Here is an 18,507-nt window from a genome sequence, read left to right on the forward strand (position 1 = left end):
AATCCTTTGAGCGGCCCTGATAGAGATTGGCACGGGGATAGCATTGTACATTAGGCACGCTTACCTGTTTTAGAGTTATTGATCATTCAGAATCACAGGATCTTGAATTCATATGGATTAATGTGCTATATAACAAAGCTGAAGAGGGACTACTAGTGGGGGTCTTACAGACCACTGAATCAAATTATATCACAAGATGAGTTACTCCTTAAGCACTTGTCTGTAATATGTGGAAAGAAAAAATGTGTTCTGGAGTTCAGTTTGAGAGAAGCATGCGTAATGGTGCAGAAAAGGGAAAAATGTTCAATAAATATTTCTGTTCTGTGTTTGAAAATAAGTAGGATGATGTATTCCTATGATACGAGAATGATGAAGTACTTTCCAGTTCATTAGTAACCAAGGAAGATGTTAAACAACATCTACTAGGGATATTAGAGACACAAGTCTGGTGAAGTAATACTGTATATTTTTAATAGTGAGACAAGCTTTTTCTCACACCAACAGAGATAAAATAAAATACATTACCTCACCCACCTCTTTAATGTCCTGCTACTGACATGGCTACAACAACTCTACTAGAGATAAACATTTTTAAATCAGCAGGTCTGGATAACTTGCATGCAAAAATTCTAAAAGAGTTGGCTGGCCTGCTGTGATTAATTTTTAATACATCTTAGAACACTGAGGAAATTCCAGAAGACTAGAAAATAACTAATATTGTGCCAGTATTCAAAAGGAAAACTAGGATGACCTGGGTAATTGTAGTCTAGTTAGCCTGACATCAGTCCTGGATAAAAAAAATGAGAAAGCTGATACAGGGTTCAACTGATAAAGAATTAAAGGATACAGATGCCAGTCAACATGATTTTTATTGAAAACTGAAAATTAAACAAACCTGATTACATTCTTTGAGAGGACAAGTTTGTTTGATAAAGGTAACTGTATAGATGTAACCTACTTAGAGTTCTGTAAGGCATTTGAGATTGTACTGCACAACTTTCTGATTAAATAGCTAGCACTATACAATATCAGTCACGTATGTGTTAAATGGAGTAGGAACTGGCTAACTCACAGATCTCAAAAAATGGTTGTCAATGGGGACATCAAATATGAGTGGTTAGAGTGCAGTTCCTCAGAGATCGGTACTAGGCCTGACACTATTCAAGATTTTCATCTGTGACGAGGAAATAAATATAAAATTGCTGCTGATCACTACAAATCTATGATCTTAGTAAGTGAGAGTTCCTGCCCTGCAGAGCTATAGATGAGAAAAAGGGTAGGAGAAAAACAATAGATTCCTGTTGTTAAGGTTGGGAATTGAGACACAAGAGATGGACTTTTCTTACAGGAAGTCTCTGGCATTTCTTGGAAGTGAGCCTAGATTTCCTGAATCTCAGTCCAATGTTTTAACCAGTCAACCTTTTTATTTCTGGTTGCATAGGGACCAGAAAAAATAGGAGAATTTTTAAACGCATGAGAGGACAAAGTTCTGGTCTTCCCAGATTATAAACCAATAGCTATTGTGACTAGGTAGGTATTTATCTGATACCAGAAAGGGGGGCAAGAGGAGGATGCGGAACTGAAGTCTAAGAACAACAGGAAGTGGTGTTATCAGTGTTCTTGGGGTCTAACAAAAAGTAAGCTTAAGCTAACGCATAGGAAATTTTGATTTAACCCCCCTGCAAAAATTGTAGCTGTAAGAAAAAATAGAGAATAGAGTAAGCTGCTAGTGGAAGTTGTAGAGTCAAGGCTGGATTGGACAGTTGTCTATCAGAGATGCTTTTGTTAACACACAACGTAGGGAGGGGCCAGATAACCCACTAAAAGTTAATGAAAGAATATTTTAAAATATGCTGACTCACTTTATTATTATCTCTGTAAAAATGTCCAGAATCTTAGTAAACTTATATAGAGTGGTGCAGTGTTTCAAAAACAATAGAAATTGGAAAACCCTTACTATAGAAGTTATTGTTTTGACAGATCTAAAATTAGGAGAGTTAAATGAGAAATGACTGTTTTGCTCTAGTTAAATAATAAGGCCTGAGGTGGACTTGAATGGTTATACTGGTGTTGACTTTAGGGCTGGTTCCTTTTTTTCCCTGAATGTTTTCCCTAGTCTTATAAATCTGAATGCTAAAACAGAACTGAAGGCAGAGTAATGCATAAATTGGATAGTGACTTGAGCAGTTGCAGCCACTCTGATCACAGTCCCACTTCACAGTGTGAGTGCATTAGTCATCTTAACACTGCTGGATGCACTTTTGAGCGTCATACTTTTTCATGGCACCATGTCCCATTGCATGCTTAAGCATCACAGTGACAATGACTCGGTCAAGGATTTTTTGTGGATTATACAAAGAAAAGCAAAATACAACTCTCCATGCCCATCTCCCGGGAATTTTTCTTCTATTTCATTTTACACAATGCAGCAAAAAAGGATTGTTTGAAAAGAAAGGAAATATACAATGAGGTTACTTTTGCTCAGAATTAGAATTAGCTATTTTAGATGATTCTCAGCAATGTTTTGTGCTACTAGGCATGTAACTAGTGACTCTAAAGCTTTAGTATTTTAAAAAAACGTGAGTAGTATTCAGCTGTGTATTAGTTGCTCAGGCAAGTGTACCAAAAAGCCAGGGAGGTGAACGGTCGCTCAGGGTCACAGCCCCATACGTTTTGCTTCTACCGTGAGCTGCATGCAATTATGGGGGGTGACACTGTGCTTCTAGGAACATCTGTGTCCATGTCCTCCTCAGTATAGTAAACACACTGTCGTTACTTCCTCACCCGGTTTTGCAGGTACAGAACATACTGCTGGATAATGCACAAGGTATTTACAATGGTCAAAACTGCAGCAGAGATCTGAGTGGGCTCCGTGGTTGCCACGTTATGGCACCTGCATGGGTAATCCTGGAAAAAGGGCACAAAATGTAGGAGGTCTGTTCGATTCAAGATGGCCAATAAAAGGCGGTAAATGGTTGTCTTCTATAGCTTTCATGGCGTCGGGAAGCTTGCTAGAGCTGCAAGAGCGGGAGAGCAGAGTTTGCGGTAGAAGCATGAGCAGAGTTTGCAGCGGTCATGATGGCCAAAAAACGTCAGGGAATTGTTGCCGTCTGTAGCTTCCATGGGAGCCCAAGACCGACAACATGGAAAAAGTGACAGAAGCTGTGCGGCTCAGTTCATGATGGCTGAAAAACGGCCGGGAATTGTTGCCTTCTGTAGCTTCCACGGGAGCCCAGGACAGACAACATGGAAAAAGCGGCTGAAGCTGTGTGGCTCAGTTCACGATGGCTGAAAAACAGTGGGGAATTGTTGCCTTCTGTAGCTTGCATGCAAGCCCAGGACAGACAACATGGAAAAATTAGCCAGCAATGCAAGAGCAAGAGAGCAGAGTTTGCAGCAGAAGCTGTGCTGCTCAGTTCACTGTAGCCGAAAAAAGGCGGGAAATGGTTAGATAAAAGAGTAGATAGAAGATGAGAGGCCATGCGAGATGGATTCATAGGACCAGGAGACAGGTGGTGCACCGAACTACACCGTCTACTGTCTGCCATAGCTTTCACGGAGGGAGGAGCGAGGGAACATTCGATGTTAGCCTCGGTACTGTGGATGCACTTTGCTGAATTCATGCGCTTTATTGGGGGGACACAACACCGAATGTATAAAATTGCTTCCGAAAATTCGAATAGAATACGTTTGAATTAATTTCGTACTATAGACGTACCCTTAATCTAAAAAAGTGCTGTATAAAATGACAGATTTTGCTGGAGGATTTGTCTGATTCATTAGGTCAGTGTCTCGCAGCCTTTCCAAACTACCGTACCCCTTTCTCGAGTCTGATTCATCTTGTGTACACCAAGTTTCACCTCACTTAAAAACTAGTTGCTTACAAAATCATATATACAAATACAAACCTGTCAGAGCACACTATTAGTGAAAAATTGCTTACTTTCTCATTTTTACCATATAAGTATAAAATAAATCAACTGGAATATAAATATTATCCTTACATTTCAGTGTATGGTGTATAGAGCAGTATAAAGAAATCGTATAAAACTTCAGTTTGTACTGAATTCGCTAATGCTTTTTAGAACTAGGCAAATATCTAGATGAGTTGATGTACCCCCTGGTAGACCTCTGCATACCCCAAGGAGTTACACTTACCCTGGGTTGAGAACCACTGCATTAGGTAAACAGCAGGTCTGATTAATTTTGCTCCATAATCTTTTGAATTGAATCATATTGTCATAAGGGCTTTGAGGTTTGGGTGGTCAGAGAATGTTGATTTGAGTGAAACTTTTGTATCCTAGCAGTAACTAAAAACATATTCAGTGCACATACCTGCTAGTTTGGAAACTGTATAATAATTTACACAGTGTAATTTAAAAGCGTTTTCTCAAGTATGCTTTTAAAACATAACAAAAATCCATCAACTAGATACTTTTTTTTGTAATTCACATTTAGATGTTTGACATTAAAATTCTTTTTGGTGGGTTTGATCATTTTCCATTTGTTAAGCTTATTTTTCTTTACAATTTTTAGTAGCAGCAAGGACTGGTTTAAGGTTTGTGGGGGAGCTGGTAAGATCATTCTTTGGGACCGCCTCCAAAATGACAGGAATTTTAAACAAAAAAAAGACAAACAGAAGGGAGGTAAGAAGTAGATGTTCTGATATATTACTGTCAAAGGTCTGTACTCCTATTATCTTTTAGATACCATGATGATGGATGTGGTGTAAGAACTAAATAAAATAGAATTCCCTCCTCCCTTGAAATAGCAGTTCACCATGCCCCCTCCCCTATTAGTTTTTTCCCAGGAGAGTATAATAGATGATAATGGAAGTGCACTTATCTCTGTATAAGAGAAATTAGCAGAACTGAGATTTGATCTGAGGTCTGCTACCCAGTGAATAAAGGAGAGGGCTTAGGAACCCATTCCTCACCTGGGGAAGCAACAGCTACATTTTAGTTTCTACTACATCTTACATGTAATTTATTTCTTTGTTCCTAACTTCCTGCAGTATCCTTCCCATATATTGTATCATTTCTATCAAAACTTAGATTTTTGCATTTCCTCACCTGCAGTTTTCATAAAGTGAAAAATGCATGTGGCTTCCTTAGTTCTTAACCTCATCCTGCTACCTGATTAAAATGATCATTACTTCTCATTTAACTTACTTAGCCCATGTCCTTCCATTAGGTCCAGGATAACTTCTGACTATGCATATTCTGAAAGACCTTCTATTAGAGTAATCTTTTATTACTTCCAAGAATACGTTCCTGTCCTTGGCTTTTGTCATAGTAATTATAGCCATTTCTGAGTAATTAAAATCTTCAGTGATCAAAGTTTTGGCCCCCTTCCAGGCCTATTAAATCACGTCCTGATTCAGTCACTGCAATCATTGCAACCCCACAACTGCCCTGGAAGTTGCCAACAGTCAACTGACTGTCTTGCTTGTCCCCAACTTTCAGCCACCGTGTCTGTTGTGACTTATATCATTGTTCTCAGCAGGGTTCATGTAATCTCTTAGCACTATTGGCCCTGCATTGTGTGTGCATCTAGTGTTCTGCAAATTCTCCATCCTGGTTTTGAAACCTCCATCATCTTACCTGGCTGGAGATTATCTCTTTGCTATGTTATACATAGAACCATGCAGCTTCACTGGAGCAGTCATCATGAATAATGTAGTGTTAAAACTAATATAAAATATATATCCATTCGTTTCTTAGCTCTCCTTCCTTCACTTCCTAGGAAATCTCAAATTCAAAGGTACAGTATATAACCAGTTCATTTTTTTGAAGTGTTCAACAATAATTTCATTTTTAAGCCTGTATATTAGCAGGGTTTGATATTCCAACTGTGGACATGCATGCAGGTAATTTGAAGCTTGCCTGGACTTTAAACCGGAGATAGTGTGGTATTTCACAACAAAATTAATTGGATCAATAATGTATCTTATGCTAGATTTCTTTTAGTTTGAGAAAGTGACAAACAAAACAATAGGAAAGATGGGAAGAAGAGAGAGGATAAATGTGAGAGCGATATGTCAAAACATAAAGGAAAGAGAAAGTGTGAAGGTTAGAAGATATAAACAAAGGGGAAGATCAAAGATACAGTTGCACACATACAAAATGGGAAATGACTGCATAGGAAGGAGTACTGCAGAAAGGTATCGGGGAGGGTCATAGTGGATCGCAAGCTAAATATGAGGCAACAGTGTAACACTGTTGCAAAAAAAAAGTGAACATCATTCTGGGACGTATTAGCAGGAGTGTTGCAAGACATGAGAAATAATTCTTCCACTGTACTCTGTACTAATTAGGCCTCAGTTGGAGTATTGTGTGAAGTTCCGGGCGCCACATTTCAGGAAAGATGTGGACAAATTGGAGAAAGTCCTGAGTCTGGAGAAGAGAAGATTGAGAGGAGACATAACAGCTTTCATGTGCATAAAAAAGTTGCTACAGAGAGGAGGGAGAAAAATTATTCTCCTTAACGTCTGAGATAGGACAGGAAGGAATGGGCTAAAATTGCAGCAAGGGCAGTTTAGATTGGGCATTAGGAAAAAATTCCTAACTGTCAGGGTGGTTAAGCACTGGAATAAATTGCCCGGGGTGATTGTGGAATCTCCATCACTGGAGATTTTTAAGAGCAGGTTAGACAAACACATGTCAGGGATGGTCTGGATAATACTTAGTCCTGCCATGAGTGCAAGGGATTAGACTAGATGACCTCTTGAAGTCCCTTCCAGTCCTCCAATTCTATGATAGAATAGAGGTTTAAGTAACTTAATTATTCAGTATATCTGAGAGCTCTACATAATGATTTGGCTTATGGGTCCAGTAACTCTAAATCAGAATGTGTTTTCCTTCCAAAGTGAAACTTTTCTTAACTCATTAGTATGAGGAGCTTCCATTTTACCATCTTGGAGGAGGTATATGTGATTAAATAGCCCATCTACACATGCAGACATAATTTTGTGTTAATTTCAGCATAGGAATAAATATATCAACATTTTTAGCATGGACCACGTAACCCAATACATAGCAATCCAAGCTAGAATGGAGGCAGATCATTCTATAGAAAACTTTTTTCAGTAAGTATTTTTGTAGAGCAAAATAAGATTTTAAAAGTGGATGTGTGTGGAATAATTGACACCTACATAGGGAACCGAATTTGACAGTAGGTGTAGAGAGGTGACTAAATTGGGTCTGTTCCTGCTCCCATTGAAGTCAGTGGCAAAGCTTTCATTGACTTCAAGGAGCAGGCTTAGGTCTTGTGAACAATCACTAATAGTTAACTTCTGGAGAGAACAGCATGCTACAGATGTGCTAAGAGGCATGGTGCTTTAGAAAAATGCAGAAGTTGGCAATTTTCCCTCTTCTGTGTGACTCCTGCTGCCACCCTCAGCACTTCACTGGTGGTGTGGTTACTCTCTGTTTTCTTTTTCTTTTAGCAAAGCTGAATCAGCAACAGCTTAATATGCCCAATACTGCGCGCCTATAAGAAATCAAAAGCTAAAGGCATTGATGTGGCCAGCAGAGAGCTGGAAATAGGTGAAGATGGGAGATGACTGAGATTCTGCGGGGTTTGCCATCTATGCTTTTAAAATCTGTAATATGTGGTTTAAGATAACAATAATGGAAAAAATAACTATTTTCCCCTTTTTCCAGTCTCATGTATAAACAAGATATAAATTATGGATACCACTTACATCGCCGTATCTTGTTTGCATGGTGCATTTAGACTGCAAGTAGACAAATTGCCAAAGAGATCCAATCAATGTTCTAAACTCAGTTATAATTCTGCTTTGGTCACAAATCCAGTGTATACATTTATATGGCCCTCACATGACCTCCCTAGACAACACACATTTAACAATGAAATCTGTGTTGAGGAAAGATCGAGACTGGAATAGTAGGGTGTTGCATATCAGGATTGAGTTGCATTGGTAAAGACTTTTGTGGGGAATCTTATTGTTAGGAAAGGTATTCCTATTCCCTACATCACACGAGCATATGAGAGTGCTCAAGTACTATCCTGAATCAGGGTCTCAAAGATTTAAGCTCAAATAATAGGTGGATATCCACAAAAGTTTGTTTCCAGATTTTTATTTGAAGACTAGATTGTATTTCCTTTTAATATTAAAAAAAATAATTTTAACTGTATGTATTGATTTGGATAGGCTAGAGAAATTTCAGCAAGCAGTAGTGCAGGGGTAGGCAACCTATGGCATGTGTGCCGAAGATGGCAAACAAGCTGATTTTCAGTGGCACTCACACTGCCCAGGTCCTGGCCACTGGTCCAGGGGGGCTCTACATTTTACTTTAATTTTAAATGAAGCTTCTTAAACATTTTAAAAACTTTATTTACTTTACATACAACCATAGTTTAGTTATATACCATAGACTTATAGAAAGAGACCCTCCAAAAACGTTAAAATGTATTACTGGCACGCGAAACCTTAAATTAGAGTGAATAAATGAAGACTCAGCACAGCACTGCTGAAAGGTTGCCAAGCCCTGCAATAATGTTTGTAAAATGAATTGCACTATGAAAATTCAGCATGGGAATTCAGTAGCAGAACAATGTATCTTACGGACAACATAAAAGATATTTTAAAACAAAGTTAATACACATTTTAAATTGCAGAAAAGCAAAAGAAAACACAGGACTATTCAACCCAGAGCAGAACAAGTATAAGTGTCCATTGTCACTCTCAAATTTCCAAAAATTTTCTTTTCAAATGAAACTTTCTAAGCTTGGTCTACATCTTAAAGTGATTTTTTTTTCTGGAAAGTTTGAACAAAAACTGTTGAGCTTCCCTAAGATGGGCAAGATGAAAATACCCTCTCTCTCCCACACGGTATTTCCTACTTTAAATAAATAAATCTTGAAACCACCTTTTCACAGGTCCTTGTCAAAAATAGCTAAACATGCTCTCTTTGCAAGGCCTTTCCATAGTCTTTCCTACACCTTTGTGTCTCAGTGGAATTGTTACAGTTCTTCTGCTTTCTGAGCTTCCATGCACATGCATAGTTTAGGTATGGGAAAAGTTTGCCCTTAAATGCTAGTTATTTGAATATAAGGTGAAAATGTATCATAAATGTAGGTTTCCAGGTAGCCAGCTCAAATAACTCTCGGCCAAAATTTATGTTCCCTAGTCGGAAGACTTTTTGCATGGTTATGTGTGAAGTGGTTGCACTTAAAACATTTCTAATAGTTCAAAAGTGTTCATTCGTTCTGTTGCCACACCTCATTATATGGTAAAGTCTTTCAAATTGACAAATATTTTAAGCATGACTAGCATACCAATACTATAAATAATGCTATAAACTGTTTAGGAAGCACTGCAAAAGTCAATTCACCTTCAGCTGGGGTGAGTAATCTTTTCCTGGATGAACAAATACACTAGCAATAATTTAACCCTTCCCACTAAAATGGTGACTAGATTTTTTATGTCCAAGCTGGTAAATTTCTGTGACTGTTTTTGCAAGCTGGTTTAGGGCTAAAACATTAAATGGAGCTAAACTGAATATATTAATCTGACTGCAGGAGCCCTAGGTGGCTGGTACCCCACTCTTTCCTGACCCACCCTAAGGCTAGTGGGGCAGTGATGGATCTTTACTCCCGTGGAAAGTAGTGCCCATTGTGCTGTTGGGGAATTTAGTCTTGCCCATGGCCACAAAAGTCATCCGCAGAGACAGGATTAAACTCAAGATTTTGACTCTATGGCCCATGGTGGTTTCAGTGGCTCTCAGGATTCTGCAAAGTTGCCAAACTGGATTTTTTTATGTTGCAAAGTTTGTGCTCCATTATTCTTAAAGGTTTGAGGTAGGAAAGGAACATACAGTCAGACTTAACCCACCACTGAAATATAGCCAGCCCTCGGGTGGAACTCAGCAGCTGTTTAATAGTGCAATATTCAGTTGAAACTTCTGAGGATATTTTGGTAAGAGAGCCTAGTATTATTGTAGTCAAACCTTGGCTGTATCCCCACATTTAACAATCCTGCTCTTACAAAAGGTTCCTTGAGATATTCGGTAACCATATGTTTTCAGGACCTCAGTTTCATGTCTCATGAGATGGATGTTTACATGTTTGTTTTGTAATATTTTGGAAAAAGACATGCTTGCTCTTGTAAGGAGTATAAAATGTAATTTATTTTCCCAAGAGGATTTACTTGTTAGCTGATGTGTTGAAAGACAAGTTCAAAGGAAGCAGCATATTAATACGGGGGCTGTTTTTCTAGAGATTGGTGCTCAAATGCAGTTCTGTAAACTCCAGCGATGTGGGTCATTGTTCTTACATAAGACATCTTCATGTATCTTACAAACAAACTGTATGTGAATTATTTAGAAGCAAGAGAATAGAACAAGGCAGCTGACAAAGACACCTGAATACAATGTAAATATAGCTAAGTAGTCCCCTGACCTGACATAGCTCCAATTTGTAATGTTGGTGGGCCTTGTGTTTGTCTTAAAGTTCTGGACTCAGGAAGTTGCAGAGAGTTCAATTGTGTCTCGGCCCTCCCCATGGAGCACAATAAAACTTAAGCCTTCTTGGGCCCCTTTTCCTCCTTGTTCATCCATGCCAGAATCTGACTTTGAGTTTGCATCTGTAATTTTCTTTTGGCAGTAGATAACCATGCAATTTTTAAGGTGTGGGTGTTTTTGGTTTTTTTTTTCTTTTCTGTCTTTTGCTCCAGACCCCATTGAAGATGAAGTCCTAATCTTCATCTCTTCATTCCAGGGATGCATTTTTTCTCTTTAAATCCTGTGGATCCTTTCTGATTAACTTTTGCATACTGGTCAGTTGGAAATGTGGGGGATATGGTCAACAGTCTTTCTTTAGCACACTTTACCCTTTTGCACAGCAGTGTTTGCTGTTTTACAAAAACACATCAGCACTTTTTCTATCAGTCTGGAAAGTGAAATTCCTCATGGTTGTATCCTTTCCTTCCATAACTTTCACCAGACTGGTCTGGTGACATGTACAGGGTGTGATGCAGACCAGTGACTGTAGATGTCAGCAAAGAGTTATTTCCTTGGCATATGTTTTTCAAATATCTGCTCGGTGCTTTTCTAAGTTTCCTTCATGCCGCGTTTCCAGATGATTCACACTTTTTTGTTTAAGGTCTTATTTTGGGGTGATATTAAAGTTTTTTATGTATTACTTTAGTAGGGCTTAACAGAATGACACAACTAGATTGTATTGCAATGTCTGATTAATAACTAATCTCTTTTTGATTCTTAAGCCAGGTCTACACTAGAACCTTTTGTTGCCTGAGGAGTGTGACTTTTTTCTCTTTAATGACATTTCTATACTCGCGAAAACCCTAGTGTAGAAGCAGTTATGTCATAAAAGTGCTTTGTTGGTATAGCTTATTTTGCTCAGGAAACTGGTATAAACTTTACTGTTAAAAATCACTTTTTTGGTGCATCTATGTTTAGGAAGATTTAGCTATACTACAGACTTTTCCTAGTATAGAGCTAGCCTTGGTCTTCTGAGGCTACAACTTCAGCATATTGTCACATGCCTGGTAATAGTCACTTAACCACAACCCTCTTCCCAGCTCTTGTTCCTGAAAACAGAGATATTTCCTGACTTTATCAACAGCTATATTCCCCTTACTCGTATTTTATCACTCTTTTCTATGAAAAGAAGACCTTGCTGTTTTTCGGATTGTTTTAGCTCATCTTAAACTCATTTTCTTTGCTATGCTGTTCCATAGCTTTCCCCCAAACTTCCGTTGCTGCCTTTTAGCATGGAACCTGCTTTGCTATGATTTCGCTTATGTCTATCTGATTGTATTCACTGTGGCTTGGAATGCCTCATGTTCATTATATGAGCTCCTCTTCTGCTACTTAGATTCAGCAGCAATGGAGCATGAAACAACCTTTCTTACTCATATTGGAGTTTATATTTTTCTATATTTGTGTGATACTGGTGTGAATATTCACAACTTGATAAAAGCCGTTATCTTAACAATGGCCCAGAAGTGGCACTAACTAATTCATTCATGATACAGAATTGAGATAACATGGTAGCTTAACACTTTTCAACTTCACGAATTTGTTGTAACAACACTTTTGAAGTCAGCTGCCTGTTTCCTGCTGAACAGTCTGTAGTTTACCAACTTCCTCTTCTCTGTGATGCAGTGTGCTTTTAATTTCAGATGTTTGGCATGCACTGCTGTGCATCTAGAACACTCTGCATTCATACCTGGTAATAATAATGGACTCTTTAGAGGAGAGGTTCCCAAACTTTTTTTTTTTGCTGTGCTGCCCTTTGGAGATTCATATCACATGCATGTCCACTTAGCACAGGTGAACGAGGATACCCAGGTCGTGCTGAGTTTGGAGCTGCGTGGGGGAGGAAGCGAGAAATCCCCATGCGACCAGCTTGTGTGGGGAGGAAGCTTGCATGCCCTGTTTGAATCCAACTGCCCCCACTGGGAACTTGTATGTATGCATGCATAGGGGTTGCACACGCTCCCGCCCTCGCTTTCCAAGTGTGTGTGCGCACTGGGTATAAGGCCATTGCTGTGGGTCCAGGAAACATTAGCATTGCCAGCGCCATGTTGGATGCACTGGGAATCATGGGGCTGGGGGGAGATGAGGGGCACCTGAGGGTAGGGGGCGGAATTTGTGAGAGATGTGGGGGCGGGAATAAGGTCTCATGAGGCTGCGTGGTTCCTGTGGGAGCTGGCTGGCAGTAGGATGGTGACACAGAGCTGAGAATACTGGGCAATGGTTAATTCTTAACCACTCAGGTCTTCATGCCCTGTGACAACCTCAGTCTGCCTCACTGGGAGGAGGCGGGGGGATGAGCCCCACAGTTTGAAAACCAGTACTCAAGTCTGAGTAAAGAAATTGTTTATTTTAGTGCTGCACATGTTTTTTTAAATGCACCAATTTGTTATTTAATAACACATAGTTCTGGAGAGCATGTATAGATACAAATGTCAAACTTAAGTGATTGATTGTAGTTTTTGTTGTGGTTCTTAGCCTTCCATACCAAGATGCTCATTTGTACAGTGAGATCGCCCCAGATCCCCCTTATAAATCTAGTTCTCTTTACCAATACGCGGCAACATCCTGTGGGTTTTGCAGTGTCCCACACTTCTTACATTCCAGAATACTGCCAGGAAGTCCTGAATGAGGAACCCAAACATACTGGGTGATAAGGAAGTCGCCATTACTTCAGCAACCAGAAGCTCCATAGGCACCTAGAATGGAATGGACATGAGCAACACATCTCGAAGAACAATGGTTACGAAAGGTGGTACTGCAACAATATCGGGCTGAAGCCTGTCTTCATTTGTGTCTTGTTCAGGACAGAATTTACTGGAGCCTAGCAAAAAATAATGAACTATAAAACAATGACTCTAGTTTGGGCAGGTTCATAGTTAATCAAGACAGAATTGTTTGTTTCCCAAATTAGCTATTCTTACAGGTTTTCAACAAGAAAAAGGAGAATAAAAAGATAAATAATTTTATTGTAATCTCTGGTCTTGGCAGATGATGATTTTTATACTGTATTTTTTAACTTGAAAGTACTGTATTGTATGCAGTACTCTGCTTTTTCCCTGGTTGGAAGAGTGTTTTCCAGGATTCCACCCTTTTAAAAGAAAATTGGACTTAATTACATGTCTACTCAGATGTATGTCTTGTAAATCATTTTCAGATACGAGTGCATTTCTAGAAAATATGTTCTAATGCAATTAAAGTTGAAGGTTTAACAGTAAGGTTCATTTAATTGAAGAATATAAAGAATTTCTAAAGAAGATGTTTATTAATGCCACTTTTAGATTCACTGGAGTATTATTCTCATTAGCATTCATGTTTCTTTTCTAATACTGTTCCTGTGCTAGGTAGGCTTCTAAAGAACAATTTTTGTAGGCTTTTGTTAGTCAGAACAGAGCACTTTAAACAATATTTGTAGGGATGTAGTACATATTTTCAGCAAGCAGTTCCTGGAAAAATAGAAAACAAATATTTAATATACCATTCTTGCTCACATTTGTGCTGGGTTTCATGGACAGGACGATATGTTATGCCTTTTAATGAAAATAGTTTTATTGAAAATTTAGTGCAGGCATTACTGCTTAATTACATTTTGAAGCAAAAAATTCTCAGAGTATAGAAAAGTCCGTGGGGATATTTAAAGAAAGTTATATGAAGCTAATATACTTACTATGAAATGTATTCTATCTAACTGTTTTCCTCCTCCATTTACATTCTAAGAAGAACTGCTGAAATGTGAAAGCTGTGAAGGAACATTAAAATGCTATTTAATGTGTCATGGGAAATTTTTGTTTATTTCCCCAAATGAAAAGACTGTAATAAACAGCTTTTTCCACTGCGGTTCTTTAGTAGGGGCTATTTCTAGCAATAGATTAAACCAGATGTAGAGTTGCCTAGAGTTATATACTCTGGTTACAGGAGACAAGTCTCGTTGCCTTACCTTGAGGCATTAGGTTGAGTCAGTTAGGTTATATGAGTAGTGATTTTTATCCTTCAGGGTTACAGAGTTTCAAGTGATGGTATGTGACATTTTTGCAGGAAGTACAAGAAACAGACATGTTTTTAACTTGGATATGGGATATAAATGGCTTTTGCTCAAGTTTTGCAAATGGAAAACCTTTCTTACAGCTGAAAAACCAAACCTTTCTGATTTCACAAGCATGCTGCTGGGTATAGCCCTCATTTTAAGAAACATATTTAATTAGCATTTGAACAACGTTTCATATTCATACAATTTTGTTAAATAAGAGACAAGAGTATGGTATTTTCATATAGATTAATCTTAAAGTAAAGCAACTATTTCCCTCTCAGGTTGAAATGAATCCATCACAATTGACATCTGTAGCTTTCCTGTGATGCCTGCTGCAAGATAAATAATTGACTTTTATATGACTACTGAGAGCATCCACTGTTAACATTAGGCAGATGAAAAATAAGCATGATAAGCTCTTAGTTATTGCATAATTGGCCATTAGGAGATCGTTAGCCCTTTCTGAAACAGTTGGTGTTGGGCACTGTTTTGAGGCAAGATATCTGACTACATGGCCAGTGATCTGATTTCGGTACAGCAATTCCTCTGTCCTCTAAAACCAAATGGGCTTGTTCCTAAAGGTGACCTGCAAATTAAATAAAACAGAAGTATCAGTTTTTCCATTATGAGGTGAATTCTCACAATTAGCCAGGAGGAAAAGAGGGGTAATAAGCACATTTGACTGTCAGCATACATCTTCTTTGTTAGCAGGTTCAGAAGTCCAGACCTGCCAGGAATTTTCAGCTTCATAAATGGAGTGTGTTGGTTTACACTCTTGTGGTAACATTACTTCCTCTAAAGTACCCTACTGGAGCTAGCCTCCAGAGATCAGATAAGCCTGTAATTCTCCAACAGTGTGTGATTTTGTAAATGCTACATTATCTTAGTAAGGAGCACATTTTAAAAAAAAGTGTGTTATGACACTAAGAGTTTTATCCCCAAGGTATAAAGTAATAGCAAACACTTAACAACTCTGTACTTTGTTGAAGAAAATACGGATTCACTATAGGATAGCTCCAGCTTGCCATAAATTTCCATAGAAGGTGTGATGTAGCCAGCAGTGTGTATTGTGGGACATAAGTCTGAGAGTGGACAACCCATAGGATGTCTGGGCTAATGGAACCTAATAAAAAGTTGAATTTCCTTCTCTCTCGGACTGTTTGAGTATTTGAATTATTATTTTAACATTAGCAGATCATCTAACTAAGTTCACTAATTATAAACTAGGGCTTGAATCCCACTTTGTTTTTTTCAGTACAGTTGGGTATAGCAGGTGCATAGTACTTTCTGTATTTTCAAGTTTCAGGAACGGCTTAAAATTCAATGCTATGTCTAGAATTAATTACAATATTTTAAAAAATGAAAGGATTTAGCTATTTGATCTTCAGTATTTCAGGTTCCCACTAGGTGGCAAGATAATGCCTGAACTAAGGAATTATATAAATTAATATTCACATAAATATTTAATCTGGCAAAGGTAAACAGTTCAAGCTTGAAAATGTTTAATCCAGTTTTAATAATAGTTTTAAACACCTAATGTAATTTATCATTTCAGGCTGCATTAAATAGCTGTTAAATTGTGAGCTAATGGTTCTTGTTCACATAGACTGTACCTTTTGTTTTAAATGACTTGTCACGAATCAGGCTGTAGATGTGTGCCTCAACTGCCCCAAACACACATCCCTCTGCCACAGTTGTGGTAAATAAAGCTTAGCTAAAGTTTATATTAGGACTTTCAGGATTATCCAGTGTGAACGTCACTGCCCTGCCCCTCAGATGAAGGCACAAACTTGGAAGTCTGCCATGTGTGTTATATTCTCATTGTAAATGGAAAAGACAGCTCAAATCTCTGATTTGTCAGGATTTTCTTTAACCTGGGTTCAAACATGGACCTATCCCATTAACTATGGAACTTTTTGCAGCAGTATTTGCTTTTCTGTGAACAAATAAATTATTCACCTTATTTGATGATGAATGCTACTCCAGGACTTGTAGATACTAGGTAGTTACTTTACAACTCAAAGGGATTGGCTTTCAGAAATTAATTCTCACTTTTTAAAAATCATTTTAGGAAAGCCCAAGAAGATGACAAGAAAGTGGTTTTAGCTGGATGTGTTCCACAAGCCCAGCCTCGTCAGGATTACCTCAAAGGTCTGAGCATTATAGGGGTAAGAACATTTGTCAAATAGAAAAGACCTGTTAAGATTTTCATATTTGTTTTCTTGCCCTTAAGAGTCATGTAATGTTGCTGTCTGAAGTTCTGTATTAACTTGTTGGTTAGATGGGCCACGGCTGTGGGCAATATCTTGTGTTAAAAAAAACGAGGCTTTTCACACAATTTTTCAATGCCAAAAACTAGTTCAGTGGTAGGCAACCTATGGCATGTGTGCCAAAGGCGGCATGCAAACTGATTTTCAGTGGCACTCTCACTGCCCGCGTCCTGGCCATCAGTCTGGGGGCCTCTGCATTTTAATTTAATTTTAAATGAAGCTTAAACATTTTAAAAACCTTATTTACTTTACATACAACAATAGTTAATTATATATTATAGACTTATAGAAAGAGACCTTCTAAAAATGTTAAAATGTATTACTGGCATGCAAAATCTTAAATTAGAGTGAATAAATGAAGATGTGGCACATCACTTCTGAAAGGTTGCTGACCCCTGAACTAGACTTTCTTCCTTTCTTCTACTGGGAAAGCCTAGCGTTCAGTCTCTCTCTAGACCTTTTCCGCTTTGTGGTTACATTTCACTATGGTTCAATGGATGCTTTGTGTCAAATACATTCTTGCACGTAATTGAGGTTTAGTCTGTTTGCAGAATTTAGTGTCAATGTCCTATGCAGCCTGCAGGGGGTGAGGGCAAGGATTAACTCCGCTACTTTAAATTTAATCTTCTGTGTTGTTGTTAAAGAAATACAGCTAGTTAAAGTCGAAATGCAAAAGAGACAATAGTGTATAAATTATGTAGGTAGCACCTGTTTTTCATCACGTTTGGGTTTTTCTGACTTCTTGCCTTTGGGCAGAGTGACTGGGGAACGTGACAATTTTACTCCCTACTCAGGGCAACAGAAAGGGTTAATGCATCCCTGTCTGTGAGCTGTTAAACAGCTGGCATGCTTCACCCTGGTTGTAGACAGTGAGGATCCTGTGTATTGTAGTTTTTAAAGTGCTTTTGTATTCTTTGGGATGAAAAATGCTGTATAACTGCATCAGCACTGAAAAATTGTCATGAAAATCGATGATCTCGGGCACAAAATACTAAGGATTCTGCATCAATTAAGTCTTTCAATAAAGACTAGATGTCTTTCTAAAATGCTTTTGTTGGGCCTATTGCAGTAACTGCAGGGTGAAGTTTCATGACTTGCATTATGCAGGTCAGAGCAAGTAGTACTACAGGTTCCTTCTGGCATTAAAAGGTATTAAATGTATTAATTAAAATATACTCATCCTCACTTAGCTATCATGAGGATAAACCAAAACTAATCTTTTAACTTGCTTGTTTTTTTTTAAAGTCATGTTGAGTGAGTAAAAAGAGTTCTTACAAAGCCAAGTAGGAAGTAGAACATAAACTAGGTAGACTCTTTAATTATAATTTTCCATTAAGATAGTTTGTACTTATTGCACTTTTGAGACAACCATTTTACAGCTTCTCTCATATTGCTGTGTATACTCAAAATATGTTAACCAGCCACCCACTCATAGAAATTTAGAGTTTAAAGGGACTTCAAGAGGTCATCTAGTCCATTCCCAGTGCTGAGACACATATAGGGATCAATTGAATCTACATACAATCCTGCACAGTAGGTTAAGGGGATGTGAAGTGGCCCCTTACTCTCTTTTATATGCAGACTGCATTGCAGGTCACAATTTGATGGGGAGAACCTCTCCAGGGCCACTGTTCTCATATCTGTGCAAATGGATGGGAGTGAAACAACCTTTGACTCTGTCACCCTC

The 18,507-nt window shown here is 38.3% G+C and overlaps 1 protein-coding gene across 2 annotated transcripts in view; it reads left to right on the plus strand.

Annotated features, from left to right (window-relative positions):
* The window catches only part of CDKAL1 (CDK5 regulatory subunit associated protein 1 like 1), a 640,704-nt gene that overhangs the window by 193,242 nt on the left and 428,955 nt on the right, over positions 1-18,507 (plus strand). For both annotated transcript variants that reach the window (XR_007772820.1, XM_050942303.1), the window contains exon 6: positions 16,622-16,718. Coding sequence is in view for 1 of the 2 variants with exons in the window: in XM_050942303.1 (XP_050798260.1) it covers positions 16,622-16,718 (97 nt within the window). In the remaining variant the exon portion in view is untranslated. The remainder of the gene's footprint in view (positions 1-16,621; positions 16,719-18,507) is intronic.

This window comes from Gopherus flavomarginatus, chromosome 2 (assembly GCF_025201925.1).
Source record: "Gopherus flavomarginatus isolate rGopFla2 chromosome 2, rGopFla2.mat.asm, whole genome shotgun sequence".
In the NCBI taxonomy this organism is placed as follows: domain Eukaryota; kingdom Metazoa; phylum Chordata; order Testudines; family Testudinidae; genus Gopherus; species Gopherus flavomarginatus.